Here is a 13,920-nt window from a genome sequence, read left to right as displayed (position 1 = left end):
GTTTGCATATCAGTATTACCAGTGTGTCTTAAATTAGGGAAATGAGAATGGTGTGTTGAAATGGCTCATTTATTCTCAAAAAGTTATTTTTTTCCTGCAGTTAGTCTCAGCCCTGGTTTTCTCGTTTTGTAATGAACTTTGTAAGATCATTAAGATCATTCCATCATTCCATGCAGTTCTAAAACGAATGTCATTTTGTTGTTCTCAGTACATACAGCGTGCGACCTTCATGTTGTACTAACTTCCATTTCTTAAAACCTTTGGTCTGTATTTGTTCTCATTTCCCAGTATTTGATCTATTCCTGGCAGAGCAATGGAGGTAGTCTGGCCAGAAGATGTTGGCTTTTTCCCAGCCTTAATGTAAGCGGCGTTCTTGTCACAAGTCCGAGATACCTTTGGTGACAAATCCTTTAAAAAAATACTCTCCATTCTTCCTTATCCAAGCACAAACACAGCTGTAGTTGCAACTCTATTTATTTCAGTGACTTCTTAGAGTAAAAGATTGCTCCTATAAAAAACGTAATGTTTCGTTATCGGCTACTAGACACTGTGGAAGATAATGGTGGTCATTTTTAAAGTTGATTTTTTTTAACAATGTTTGTCTTTGCAACGTCTCCACTCTGTGCTCAGTCTCTTTAGGAATATACCGACCTTTCTTTATTAATCTGTGCTTTGGGCTGTCTTTGTCCTTCAGCCGTTTTCATTAGTAAATTTCGGATGATAAAACAAAATAGTAAAACAAATCGGTAGCAGTCTTACTACGTACATGACTGTTCATTTCAGCAATTTATTTCTTATTTTCTGTGATTACACCTCCAATGGATAAAAGGTTTTTGCTTCATTGTGATTAATTTTCACAGTTTTGATTTTTTGTTCCCAGGCTCTGCAAAAGTTGGCTAGTCAGTACCTCAAGAGAGACTGGCCTGGAGTCGATCCAGACGACGAGAGGACAGACTACAGGTAAACTCTCTGGGTCTATAGCAAGGTGCTACAAAAACGAATTGGTTCTTGCATGCAATCGCAGAATTTCATTCACTGCAAAAACCTCATTATCATCATTTTTCATTTTTTTTCTCAGTTAATTGAATTTCAAACAGTAAATTGACTGGAACATCTTAAGCAAATGGCCATTTGCTGTTTTTATGCTTTTTGCAAGGCATTACTCATGGTGCTTATTTATTTTAGAGCTGCCACTGAGTGTGATACGCTTTCCTCTTTTCTACTAGGAATGTATATGCGGTTTGGAGGGCGTACTTAGAAGGTACTGTGCAGGTGAGTCAGTCCCGGCTCAACGTGTGTGACAACTACAAGAGTCAAGTATCAGATCCTGCCAAAACTGTACGACTCTACAAGGAGCAGCAGCTGAAAAAAGTGAGTGGATGGTCCTTTTATTACTCATAGTTACAGAGGGAAATCTTTGCTCTCTGCTCACGCACGCATAACTGTTGAACTTGATTTAACCACTCTCCCATGTTCCCATTTCCTTTTCACAGACCATAGATCAGTTAAGTGGCATCCAAGCAGAGCTGCAGGAGTCGGTAAAGGAGTTGGCCAAAGCCAAGAAAAAGTACTACGACTGTGAACAGGTTGCACATACTGTACGAGAGAAGGCCGACATAGAGGCCAAGTAAGTTTACTATTGCAGATGTACATGAAAGCAACGTTTGGAAAAAGCCATATACTAGTGATCATCAACTGGTGGCCCACAGTATGTACAGAATTCAGGCCGCTGAACCATCTGAGCCAGACTGCAACTGACTTTCAGAATTAACATAAAATACAAAAATATAATTTGACTTGCATTTTAGTTTAGAGTGTGCGGTGCCCAAGGTGTCTGTCCAGAAAAATTCAGGCCAAGTCAGGATTCCTAGCACATGTCGATCGCGATTGCATTTTCCTAAATAACTAAAAACCAATTAATTTATTCCAGCCCCCCAGAAATATACTATTATTTAATTTATTTAAAATTACCCCCTATCAAAACATCAAAAACAGATATAAACAAATATATTGATAATAAAGTGTGTGGAGAAATGGAGAAAATTTTTCAAAAGTTGCTTACTCGTAACTTGGAAAACTTGTATTTCGGGGGGCTCGTATCTTGAAGCCCCACTGTATATATGTACAGTTCAGCTGACTAGGAAACCGTTCAAATGCTCACATGCGCACACACACACCCATAGACTCAGTCTCCATCATTTTATTAGACAGGTCTTATTGATGCTGCCAGCCATACATATAAATCATTGTTGGCTAGATCAGGTTTAGATTTATTGGTGTCATGCTCCAGTCTGTTCGGGGTCAAGTTGAGACGACAGAAAATGGAATCAAGGAGGAAGAAAAGACTTGGGACTTTCTAGAGACGCCTCGAGCCTTTCCTTTCTATTTTTGACATCTAATATTAGATTCAAGCTATAATAGAGAAGACCTGACATGATGGATTTTACGTTAGATTAAGATCTGGTGCTTTTTTTTCAGGTCTAAACTGGGTCTTTTTCAGTCGAGAATTAGTTTACAAAAAGCAAGTGTTAAGGTAAGACTCCCCCTCTCTCACGACAAAACAAATGACGTCCAAACAGTGTCGTTATCACCGCTGCAATATTTGGTCATCGTCTGTGTCTTTGTTCACAGCTAAAAGCTAAGAGAAGCGGCTGTAACTCAAAAGCCACACAAGCCCGAAATGACTACCTGCTGACGTTAGCTGCGGCCAACGCTCACCATGACCGTTACTATCACACGGATCTACTGCACTGCATACAGGTAAAAAAAAATAAAAACAAACCACAGGAGTGCAAGAGGAGAAGATGCTATTTGCGACAGTGGTCATTTGCATTAAAGGTGAAATTATAGCCCGCAAAGACTTAACGACACTGACCCTTCACTACTGTACACTTAGTTGTTGTCACAGTATGTAATAACATTCCGAGGGTTTTTTTTTTGCTGATTCTATTATTCAGTCAGACAGGGTTCCTTCTTCTATCACTGCACAAAGACTAGTCATGAACATCAAAAACCACAGGAATTATGCAATATAAGTGAACGACAATCAACTGTGTGTCACTACGATTATGACTGTGTTTACTTTGTGGCTTTGGGATGTAAATGTTGTTATTTTAATTGGCTGCTGCCGAGCATAGATTTAAGGCAAAGGAGATAATTTGTGTCTTCCACTTCCACTGAGCAGCAGCATTTGCATGAGTTTGGTCCCCTGGTACAAAATACACTACAACATGTGGCCCATACTGAGGAACAATCATTTGAAGAAATTCACAGTCAAGTGCTGCGAAAAGTTTGTTAGGCATTACTCAACTAATGAAAAATGTAGTATGTTGTATCAAACCTCTTTGTTCCATTTGTCTCCTGATGGTCCTCTGATGGACACTGAAAATTGCTTCATTCTTCCACTCTATTCCTCCATTGTCTCTGTCTAGTCATGTTACTTCTGACCAATGGATCAGAATAGACTAGGGCGACAAATCTTCTAACAAAACATACCCGAAAACAGCAAGCAGTGAATACCATACAACAACTAAAAGCTCCACATAACAATGAACTGACACACGAACCAGAGAATATAGAGAAGAGTTTTATTATAAAAAACAAAGTATAGCCAGCAACCTGGAGCAAGTGAGAAATGTTTTAGAACAATTGGATTTACCATCAATTGGCTTGAGACAAGATGACAGACTTACAGCAGGCATTACAAGAGAAGAGATTATTCAAGTGATTAATTCATTGAAAAGTAATCCATCACCAGGAAGTGATGGTTACGCTGCAGAATGGTACAAGGTCTTTAAGGAAGAGCTGATGCCAACATTGAAAATAAAATACTATTAACGTAGTAAGAAGCAATTATCCTCATCATTTTAAATCCAGGCAGAAAACCCAGGATCAGATGTAAAATTCTACAGCTCCCAAAAGAAGGAGGGGGTATGGCTCATCCGAACCTGATTGAGTATTTCTACGCTGCAAAACTGAGATATGTATATAACATATATATGTATATATATGTTTTTTTTCTACATTATGCAATTTTTTGGCTGGTGCCACTTATAGTCCATGTTGGTATAAGTGAGTAAAAAGTAAACAAAAATGTATAAGCAATTTAAAACTAATATAGATCCAATTATAGTACACACATTTGATATGTGGTTTAAAGTACGGAAAAGACCAAAGATCCAGAATGATGTAAAAATGTTAAAATGGGTAACTTACTACAGCTAATTAAATCTGGTGAAATATGAATATGAAGATTTAAACCATGGAAAAGGAAACGTGTTTCTGGACTATGAGTCGCACTTTTTGTCATCCTTTGGCTGGGTTTGCGACTTATACTCAGGTCCGACTTATATATTAAAATATATAATTTCACATGTTTGTTATTTTCACAAGGGCACTCTAGGCTTGTGTACCAGTATCTGCTATTCCTATACCACGACAAATTTACATGTTCGTTATTTTCACATTCTAACCCATAACCAATGTGAAAAATGGACCAGTGTTAACACAGGTCCAGACTAAATACATTATGCAATTTTTTGGCTGGTGCGACTTATAGTCCAGAAAATACCATACTAACAACAAACATTCAACAAAGACCAATGGAAAGGAAGGAAAGTGAACTACACAGCACACCACTGCACACAACGAAATGTGACCTCTGCTTCTAACCCATAACCGAAGTGAAAAATGGACCAGTGTTAACACAGGTCCAGACTAATGATGGATGGTTAAACCGTTCTACAAGAATGTGAAATAGTATGCACTAACCATCCAGCTTTGTTTAAATTGTTTTGGGTTTTTTTGTATTATTTTTCATTGTTTAATAATCTCAATAGGGAGTTGAAAAGTAGAAAAGAAAAAGACAGTCTGTCCTGAATAGAGAAACCGAAGTGAAAAATGGACCAGTGTTAACACAGGTCCAGACTAATGATGGATGGTTAAACCGTTCTACAAGAATGTGAAATAGTATGCACTAACCATCCAGCTTTGTTTAAATTGTTTTGGGTTTTTTTGTATTATTTTTCATTGTTTAATAATCTCAATAGGGAGTTGAAAAGTAGAAAAGAAAAAGACAGTCTGTCCTGAATAGAGACAAACATGTCGGAGTGGTAAAATAACTTAAGCCACTCAGTGAGAGTGATGTCATCCCTTCAAATACCGCAGTCTCACCAACACATGCTTACACTTACTGTCTGACAAAAGGCCCATACAAAATTTCGAGTTGATTGTTTTAGTAATTTCCTTTCATTTTCTCCAAATGTTTGTGGTCAAAGTCTTCTGCGGTTATTTACTCTCTCTCTCTCTGTCTGCCTGTCTCATCGGCTACCTCTGTCTCTCCCCCTCATTTTCTTACCATTCCCCCGATGTCTCCCACTCTGCCCAGGGCGTGTGTGAGCATCTATACAATGAGGCCATGCTAAATAATAGATCTGTAGCTCAGTGTGACAGAAGGACAGGACTGCAGGGAAACATGTATTTGCACAAGTGTATATGCCCACAAACGTGCAAACAGAACGAGGGGACGTGTATATGCACACAAACGTGCAAACAGAACGAGGGGACGTTGCTCAAGGGAGACAATCTGCCTGTTTCACCCCCGTCCCTCCCTCTCCTGCAGTTTGTTGTGTTTACAGGTCCTCGGTGTCACATCACTTCTGACAAAGGGATCGTAATCTGCATAATGAGCAGGGTCTGTGTGCTGTTCACAGGTCTGAGGCGTCTCTGAACTCCGCGCCAGAGAATAGCATCGGTTGGCGCGCGTTGACCTCACTCGCAGCCAAAGAAAACTTAACCCTATCAGCAAAATATTCAGCAGTACTACAGTACATTTTGTGCTCTCTCGGTGCACTGTGACAGCTGTTTTTAGTCAGGCCTTTTATATCCGACCAGACGGAAGAGAGTGATCAACTACAGGTGGGGAAAGCATCAGAATGTATTCAATGCTTCTATTTCGGGAATAATGTGGAAAAACCTAAGGCCATGTTGTTGAATACGGACAGTACCCGATTCTGTACCTAGATGCTGCAGCATCCATGCTGTATGTGGTAAAAGGGCAAAAGAAGAGAGATGAAACTACTCCACACCTCCCCCTGCTGTTTGCTCTGGACACTGTTTTATTGTCCATCTTTAAAGTAACCAACTGCATACACACCGATGACCGTGCATTGATGGCCATGGGCTTTTTCTGGAAGGTGACTCACTTCTCTGCACTGCTACCGTAAATGGAGAAAGAGCGAAGGAGAAGCAGAGGAAAGGAAGTAAGGGAAGGAGGAAATGAGCAGAATGACTGGGGGAAAACTTTTTCTGAAGAAGTCAGCCAACAGCCCGCCCTGCAATGGCATCATTTCCTTTTTCAGTGTTTCATTGTTGGGTGTGTGCAGCTCTCCAGCCGCTTGTTGTGGTCCTGTTAATGTGTGTGTGTGTCTCGGACCAAAACATATTTTAGTTGTTAATGAGAGGTTATAGTGTGTGTGTGTGTGTGTGTGTGCAGGACTGTGGGAGAGATTTTGTCCAAGTCTGTTTTGTCGAATTGGAATCTCAACCCCTTAACCTCCTCATGCAGCTGTGACAGAAATGTCCAGAAACATGTGTATAACACACACACTCACATACACACACACACACACACACACATGCATCCACCAAACACAAAACCTTTTCAGTCTGTTCCTCCAGTTTGCTCCTGACCAATAATATCCTTTAATACCTTTTTAAATATTCCTTAATTTCCTCAGTCTTGTCCATTTTTTGGCAGTGTGTCCTGTGTCTTGGCAGCACAACCAATACCACAGTTCCCTATAGAGGAGCTGTTCATTTGTACGTTACTGCGTTTGCTTTTCGTTTGTGCATTAGACCGAGGTCAAAGACCAGATATTTCTGTTCGTAGGTAACATAAAGATAAGGTTGTTTTCCATTGAACGCTGCTTTAAAAACCTTTTACAGAGGTTACATCTGTAGATGTATCGATTGATTTTCTGCTTCTTTTCCGTCCTCTAGGCCTTGGATGGGAGAATCTACGAGCACGTGAAAGACTACCTGGTGTCACTGTGTCATACTGAGTTAGAGGCCTCGCAAGCTCCACACAACACCTTCCAGTTTCTGTTGGACAAGTCCACCAGGGTGAGTCCCACATTGAGTGTGAAGACGGAAGGAGTCTTTTGTTTTGTTTTGAATTATACGAAAAAAACCGTACAGGGAGCAGCAGTGGTAGGACTAGGATTGTGTTTGCTACACAAAGGTGAACTGCTTATAGGTAAAATAGAAAACAGGGTATCGTGGAAAATAAAATAAACATTTTTTTTGCTCTGATAGAAAACTAAGCAAACATTCAAAAATATCAATGTCCTGAAAACCTTTAACTTGTCCTGGAAAATGATTTCTCCATCCTGCCTCTCCCTGCATTGTGAGTGAATGCAAATGGGTAAAAACTTGTGCTCATGTACAGCTCATTGCTTCACTGCTTCCAGACAGTGCAGCGCGCCACAAGGCACTATCATCCAATCAAATTTGCATGTCACCCAAGTGCAGCTCTGCGGTTTCTAGTTTTCAATGGACCTTGTTTCTAGATTCAGCCTCTGTTTTGGCCCTCGTTCATTGATTCTATTCCATCTTCCCCTGGTTTGTATTTTCTTTTTTTGCAGTTGATACAGGAGTACAACCAGCAGTTGTTCATGCAGGAGAATCCAGTGTTCCACAAAGCACAGGACTTCCAGTTCCAGCCTAGTGAATACGACGTGGTGAGTCACGAGTCTCCTGCCTTCATTAACGACGGTGTTTAGATGTTTGTGTACAAGCCTGGTTTTAACATTAAGGCATAAAGTAGGCTCAAGTCTGATTTGTCTTTTTCATTTTACTGACTTAAAACAGCAAAACGATCCTGAAAGATTTTCCTTTGCATTATCGGCACGTTTATGGGATTGACGCTTTGAATTGAGCAACGTTCCCCTCCAATACCCACAGATGCAGATGATTCAAACACAATCAGTTGTTCTAAAATGTTCATGCATTGCTGTTTTGCATATACAGCAATTGACATTTCTAAAAGTTACACATGTACGGATTATACCAAAAAAAATACTTTCTAACCAGCTAATAATTGATTATTGGTTAATTAATTGATGTGTCCACTGAAACCCAGTCTTTTTAGCCACCGCTAAATAACCATAGTGTAGGATTGAGTGACAGCGAGAGTGGAAGTGACTTGCCACCTCACCATTCTTCCCCAACCCTACATAAAAATACACCAGAGCCTTCAAATAAAATCAAAATTAAAAAAAAAAAAATTTAAATAAATGCAATTTTTTATCAAATAAAAAAAAATATGGATTTTTGCATAGATATAAATGCAAATTTTTATCAAATACAAAAAAATATGGATTTTTGCATAGATATATAAAAAATAAATAATTTCTGTTTCAAAACACACAACTAACAGTTGGGAAATTCACATTTTATGATAGTTAATAGTTAATATTTATGCAGATAACTAATGCGGTATAAACTCAATCCAGTCAGACTTGTTGTGTTGCAGTGACTTAACTCCTCTCCCCTGTCTGTGCTCCCTTTAATCTGTGCTCTTTTCACTGCGTCGATTTCTCTGCTGTGTTAACGTAGTGCTGTTTAACAACAGATTCTCTTTTCTCTCCTCTTTGTCTGTTTGCCTGCTCAAGTCCTGCTGACACTTTTTCCTCTTTTCCATTAACACCTTTTCGTGTTGATGTGTCTGCATGCCTGCTTTTGGCATGCACGTGTGTGTGTGTGCATATGTCTGTGTGTGTGTGTGCCAGACTCTGAGCTCGGTGGAGCAGTTGGTGGACATTGAGCCGTCGCCCGTCAGTGCCATGAGAATGACCCTGGCACAGGTAGTCTTAACTACTGCTAGAATTAACCTCTTTTTTTAATCTAAAGCTTTTGATCAATTTGGATTGATGAACATTTGTGTGTTTTACTAAAGAAAACTGTTCTATCTATCTATCTATCTGTCTATCTGTCTATCTATCTATCTATCTGTCTATCTGTCTATCTATCTATCTATCATTCCCTCATCTCATCATTCCCTCATCTCTTACTTTTTACATTTTTTTCTTTCTTTCTTTTTTCTCTTTTTCTCTTTTTCTTTCTTTCTTTCTTTCTTTCTTTCTTCCTTTCTTTCTTTCTTTTTTTCTTTCTTTTCTTCCTTCCTTCCATCCCTCCTCCCCGCCTCCCTCCCTTCCTTCAGGTAGCTTTCTCTGCATTATCTCCATTTGAATCTAAACAATTCTGCATGTGCTATTTCCATCAGAGAACTCTGAATTCTGATTCTTTGCCTTCAGTTTGGTAAAAAAAAATTTGATTTCAAAAGTGTTTGAAAAAAACGTCAAAGTTTTTGGAGGTGCCTGAGGTTGGATTTAGAGCAGGATGTCCTTCAGATTCTGCTTAATCAGGGGTGGCCAACCACAATTTCAACCATGTTACTGCAAAGAGCAACATGACTGCCCCAACCCTTTAAAAAAAATTATATAAAACTCTCCCACTCTTTTAAAACGTCCTGTATACATCTTTTCACCTGTACAAATTGAGTTTTCCCTAAGTAATTTGCGTCAAATGGCCATCGGCATGAGTTTCACATAGTGTAAAAAAAACAAACATAAAATACGACATGAACGTTAGAGCTCATTGAAACCGGGCAACAGGTTGGCCATACCTGTGCTAAATATTGTAATTCATGCCCTCACCAATCTTATTCACAAATAGTGCATTTAAAGACCGTTAAAGAAACTGATACATGGCTGAGACATCGCTGTAGAATGAGTACTGGAGGTGTTCACACCTGTTGTCACGGCACAGGGCAGCTATTTTGATCAATTACTAAACCCCACAATTTTGACAGTTTGATCACAACACTGTAATCATCTCATGTGTCATGCGACGGTGAAAAGTGCAGTCCCGGCACCAGACAATTCATTAGATGTCATAACCCTGTTGTGTCATCTGTTGTCACATTGCTGCCATTGTCCGTCTGTCGCCACATAAATCATGTTGTTTTACTGTGGGTTTCTGTATGTCACATACTGGAGGCTTGTTATTGGATAAAAAAAACAGATTAGTAAAGGCTAAGAATCCTTTTTTTTTTACTATTTCATGCTGAAAACAACTTTGTTACGTTGGTTATTCAGTTTAAAAATAAAATAGAAATGTGTTCTCGAACACACTCCCAAACAATCCATTATTTTAAAAAAAACATCTTAATGTCTGAATCCGAAAAAATAGAAACACTCCCAAACAATCCATTATTCAAAAAAAAAAACATCTTAATGTCTGAATCCGTTTGTGAATTGAATTGCAGCTGTTGTCCTTTTTCTGGGCTTGCGACCCCATTTTGACATGACAAATTTCTCGCGACCCCCCGAGACATTTTAAAAGCTGTCACTTGTGCAGTCATGTGATCACAGCTGTCAATCAAGACGCACTAGCGCATTTATTTTTATTCAGCGCTCAATGTGGACTCGCGCAGATATTTTTATTCAGCGCTCAATGTGGACTTTCTTTTATATTCGTGAAAGAATATGGTTGTTTAAGATTGTGTGTGGTGCTTTTAATCATAATTTTAATTAAAAAAACATAATTTTAACTACTTAAACTGAATAATTGTAAACTAATTAAACTAATTTTAATAAATACAAATTAGTTTAAAGAAATATTTTATATGTTTTTTTAGTTAGTTAATTACTAAACTTACTACTAAACATCTACCTCCCCCAAAAAGAATCCAGTCATATCCCTTTGACATCTACCTCCCCCATTCAAAAAGAATCCAGTCATATCCCTTTACTTTTTTCATTTAAAGATAATCGGGCAATGTTTCATAGCAATAAAAGATGTTTTATTTTGAAAATGTAATGATCCTTCAACGTTGCCGTCGTATTACTGGTCCGCAGTAACAACTGATAGCAGCCGACCATTTCTTGGTACAAAAAAAAGGACCGTTTCGCTAGAACAGCTCAATATTTGTATGTATTTTTCATCTGGTAAAATACCACTATTTCCCCCCTACTTTTACAACCAGAGTTAAATGTCGGATACCTTCTTAAAGCAGTGTGTCACAGAGTGTCTATGTTCCTCACCACAGGTTGTGCAGACGTCCTGGAGTCTCAGGCTCCCACTGCTTTTAAGAATCCATTAAAACAACTTACACATACACTGCCACTGGTGCTGCACAGTATGATGCAATACATTAGTCAAGAGAGGAGGGTTCTCCGAGGGGTAGAAGTAAGATACAAAGATAATACATATATTCCGTCTATTCGCATGTGTGTTCAGGATGAAGCGTTACACCAATGTATTAAATTAGCCTCTCGCTCTGCAGGGCTCAGCCATAGATTATGGTCTGTCTGGTGTTTTGGTGCAGTGACGACCCAACCTAACGAGTGTGTGTGCTCCAGGTAGTCCAGAAGTTGAAGCTTCCATACTAGTCAATGGCAGTGTGTTTTGGTCTGTCATTTTTTACTTACTGTCTGTCTGTAATTCTAGTCACATTCGAAGTGAGGATGCACAGATTCTCCGTAGGTTCAGCCCAACTTCGAGGTCTAATACATCATTCAAATGCTAGGGATGGCTTGATCTGATACTCAGGCTCAGTATCGGCCCAATATTGGTCAAAATGTCAGGATCGAACATTGAAAAAAAAAAACGACTATAGCCCGTCTGATTTAATACCTAAGCCCGAAAGTTCGACTTAACTATGCACAACATGCTGTGAACAGGGATACCATCACCTCAGCAGAGGCAGCCCGTGTTTTGCTGTGTCGGATAAGAGGGTATCGCATTGATATTGCTTTTGATATTGTAGTATCAGTATAGGTATCAGACATGAATAAGTTGTATCGAACCATCCTTATCAAATACTGCTCTGGAAAACATGCTGATCCAGCCACCTCCACACTCTCACACTGCACCAGCTTTTACTACAACCAGCTGTGCGCCACTGTGTTTTCCTACTGCAGTTCAGTGTCTCATTGTCCCGATGGGAAGTTTATTTAAGTAGGTCAACAATGTTAGCAGTTTGGAGGAATAGTAACTCGCTCTGTATAATGTTGGCTTTTCCTCAATTTGTTGCAAAACACCTAGCAATACCGCCTCCCATTGGTCTGGAATTTGACCCTTATGCATGCATTTGAAAAAAAACAAAAAACGGTTGACAATTCATCTCATGTATCATGGAATTCAAACCATAGGTAACAGGGAACTGGGAAGTGTAATATCTATAGACACAATCACTACCACATCCATGTAGAGTGTCTCTCTGCTTTGACCACCGACTGTTAACAGGTATAATAAAAGTGCATCCTTCTTAACGCATTAGTCTGGAGTAGCTTGCCCAAGCGTACGTCATGATTGCCTTTAAAAGCTTATTTATTCTTCTAGTTGTTTAAGTACTTGGTTTTTATGTCTGTTTTATTGTAATGCAGCGCCCAGTTTTAAGTCTATTGCTTTTAAATGTGCTTTATGCGATTCTGAAGAATCTCCAAATAAGCACAGTTCACAGAGAGCGATCAGATAAAACAAAGTGTAAGGAAGTTTTTTTTGTTTTAACATTTGGTGACATTTTGATTTCTCATCATATGCTAATTCTTACTGTACTGTCACATTTGCTAACTACGTTTTACTGTCTATACCATACGTGTCAAACTCAAGGCCCGGGGGCCAAATACGGCCCACCAAGCCATTTTATGTGGCCCGCGGAAGCTTAAAAACGTTTAGTAAAGTTTATGCAGTAAATTTTCTTAACCTGAGAAATGAAAAGAATTAACTTTTAGTAAAGTTCATGCAGTAAATTATCTTAACCTGAGAAATGAAAAGAATTAATTAAAAATAAAAATAAAAATGTATTACATATTTTAGACTCTATTCTTATCAGAATCTGAATGACATTATTTTAAATATTGCCAGATTATCTTTAAATAAAGAAAGTAAATGGATATGACTGGACTTCCTGTATTTTCTGTCCCACTGTGGCAGTACCAAATGACCCATGGACTGGTACTGGTCCGCGGACCGGGCGTTGGTGACCCTGATCTATACAGTCTTCCATTTACAACCGGCCCTTCGAGGGGAACTGTATTGCTGATGTGGCCCCCGGTTAAAATGAGTTTGACACCCCTGGTCTATACACTTGCTTCACACTGCCCATATCTCTGGAAACTATCCGTATCCCTGGATGGGATTTTAAAAGCTCAGTATAAATAATTTTCTGACATTGAAATAAACGCTAAACCCCATCCATTTCATACTAATCATTGTAATAGAAGAATACACTCAGCTCTTCCTGTCTGGGTCTGAAGCTGCAGTTTAAATCATGTGTTCTGCCTCTCTGCTTGAACTCCCTGACACGCTGCCTTCGCCTGAATGTAATTAGGCTGTAAATCTCCAGTGTATGCCTCTTGTCTCACACCTACACTTAGCCTGATTTATGGCCTCTCGTTACCCAAACACAGCACATAATTAATAGATAGGATCTGCATGAAAACTTGCAATTAAAAAATATTATGTAGTTTGGTTTGGATTGCTTACCGGAGTTATCAGGTTATGAAAACATCTGCCTCCCATGTCTGTGAATACATGTAAATTCTGTTAAATTCTATATACTAAAATCATGCCCCCTTATAATACACTTAAGTTTCTTTTACTATATTTTTATTTCATTATGATGCGTTTTTAGGAGCTGCTGTAAAATAAAACCAGCTTTTCATCAATTCATAATTGTAGTTAGAGTGAATGGGATATTCACAGTACATAAGACAAGGTGGGACAGCTTTATTTATATGGCACATTTTATAATCAAGGTTACTTTATGGCTTTACATTAAATGACAACGGCTCATTTTTAAATGAGAAAAAGACAGACAGATGAGAGTTTTTGCAAATAAGGTGATAAACCAGC

The 13,920-nt window shown here is 38.9% G+C and overlaps 1 protein-coding gene across 3 annotated transcripts in view; it reads left to right on the top strand.

The window, feature by feature from the left end:
* Positions 1-13,920, top strand: part of fchsd2 (FCH and double SH3 domains 2) — a 54,721-nt gene that overhangs the window by 25,066 nt on the left and 15,735 nt on the right. For 2 of the 3 annotated variants that reach the window (XM_017032226.2, XM_025055366.1), the window contains 8 exons: positions 881-960; positions 1,227-1,371; positions 1,494-1,627; positions 2,479-2,533; positions 2,632-2,760; positions 7,000-7,122; positions 7,644-7,739; positions 8,790-8,864. In XM_017032226.2, coding sequence (XP_016887715.1) covers positions 881-960; positions 1,227-1,371; positions 1,494-1,627; positions 2,479-2,533; positions 2,632-2,760; positions 7,000-7,122; positions 7,644-7,739; positions 8,790-8,864 — 837 coding nt within the window. The remainder of the gene's footprint in view (positions 1-880; positions 961-1,226; positions 1,372-1,493; positions 1,628-2,478; positions 2,534-2,631; positions 2,761-6,999; positions 7,123-7,643; positions 7,740-8,789; positions 8,865-13,920) is intronic. The other variant, XM_017032227.2, reaches the window with a different exon arrangement.

Source organism: Cynoglossus semilaevis, chromosome 4, assembly GCF_000523025.1.
Source record: "Cynoglossus semilaevis isolate Cse_v1.0 chromosome 4, Cse_v1.0, whole genome shotgun sequence".
NCBI lineage: Eukaryota > Metazoa > Chordata > Actinopteri > Pleuronectiformes > Cynoglossidae > Cynoglossus > Cynoglossus semilaevis.
The sequence above is the reverse complement of the archived record's forward strand: the minus strand, read 5'-3'. Positions and strand labels throughout refer to the sequence as shown.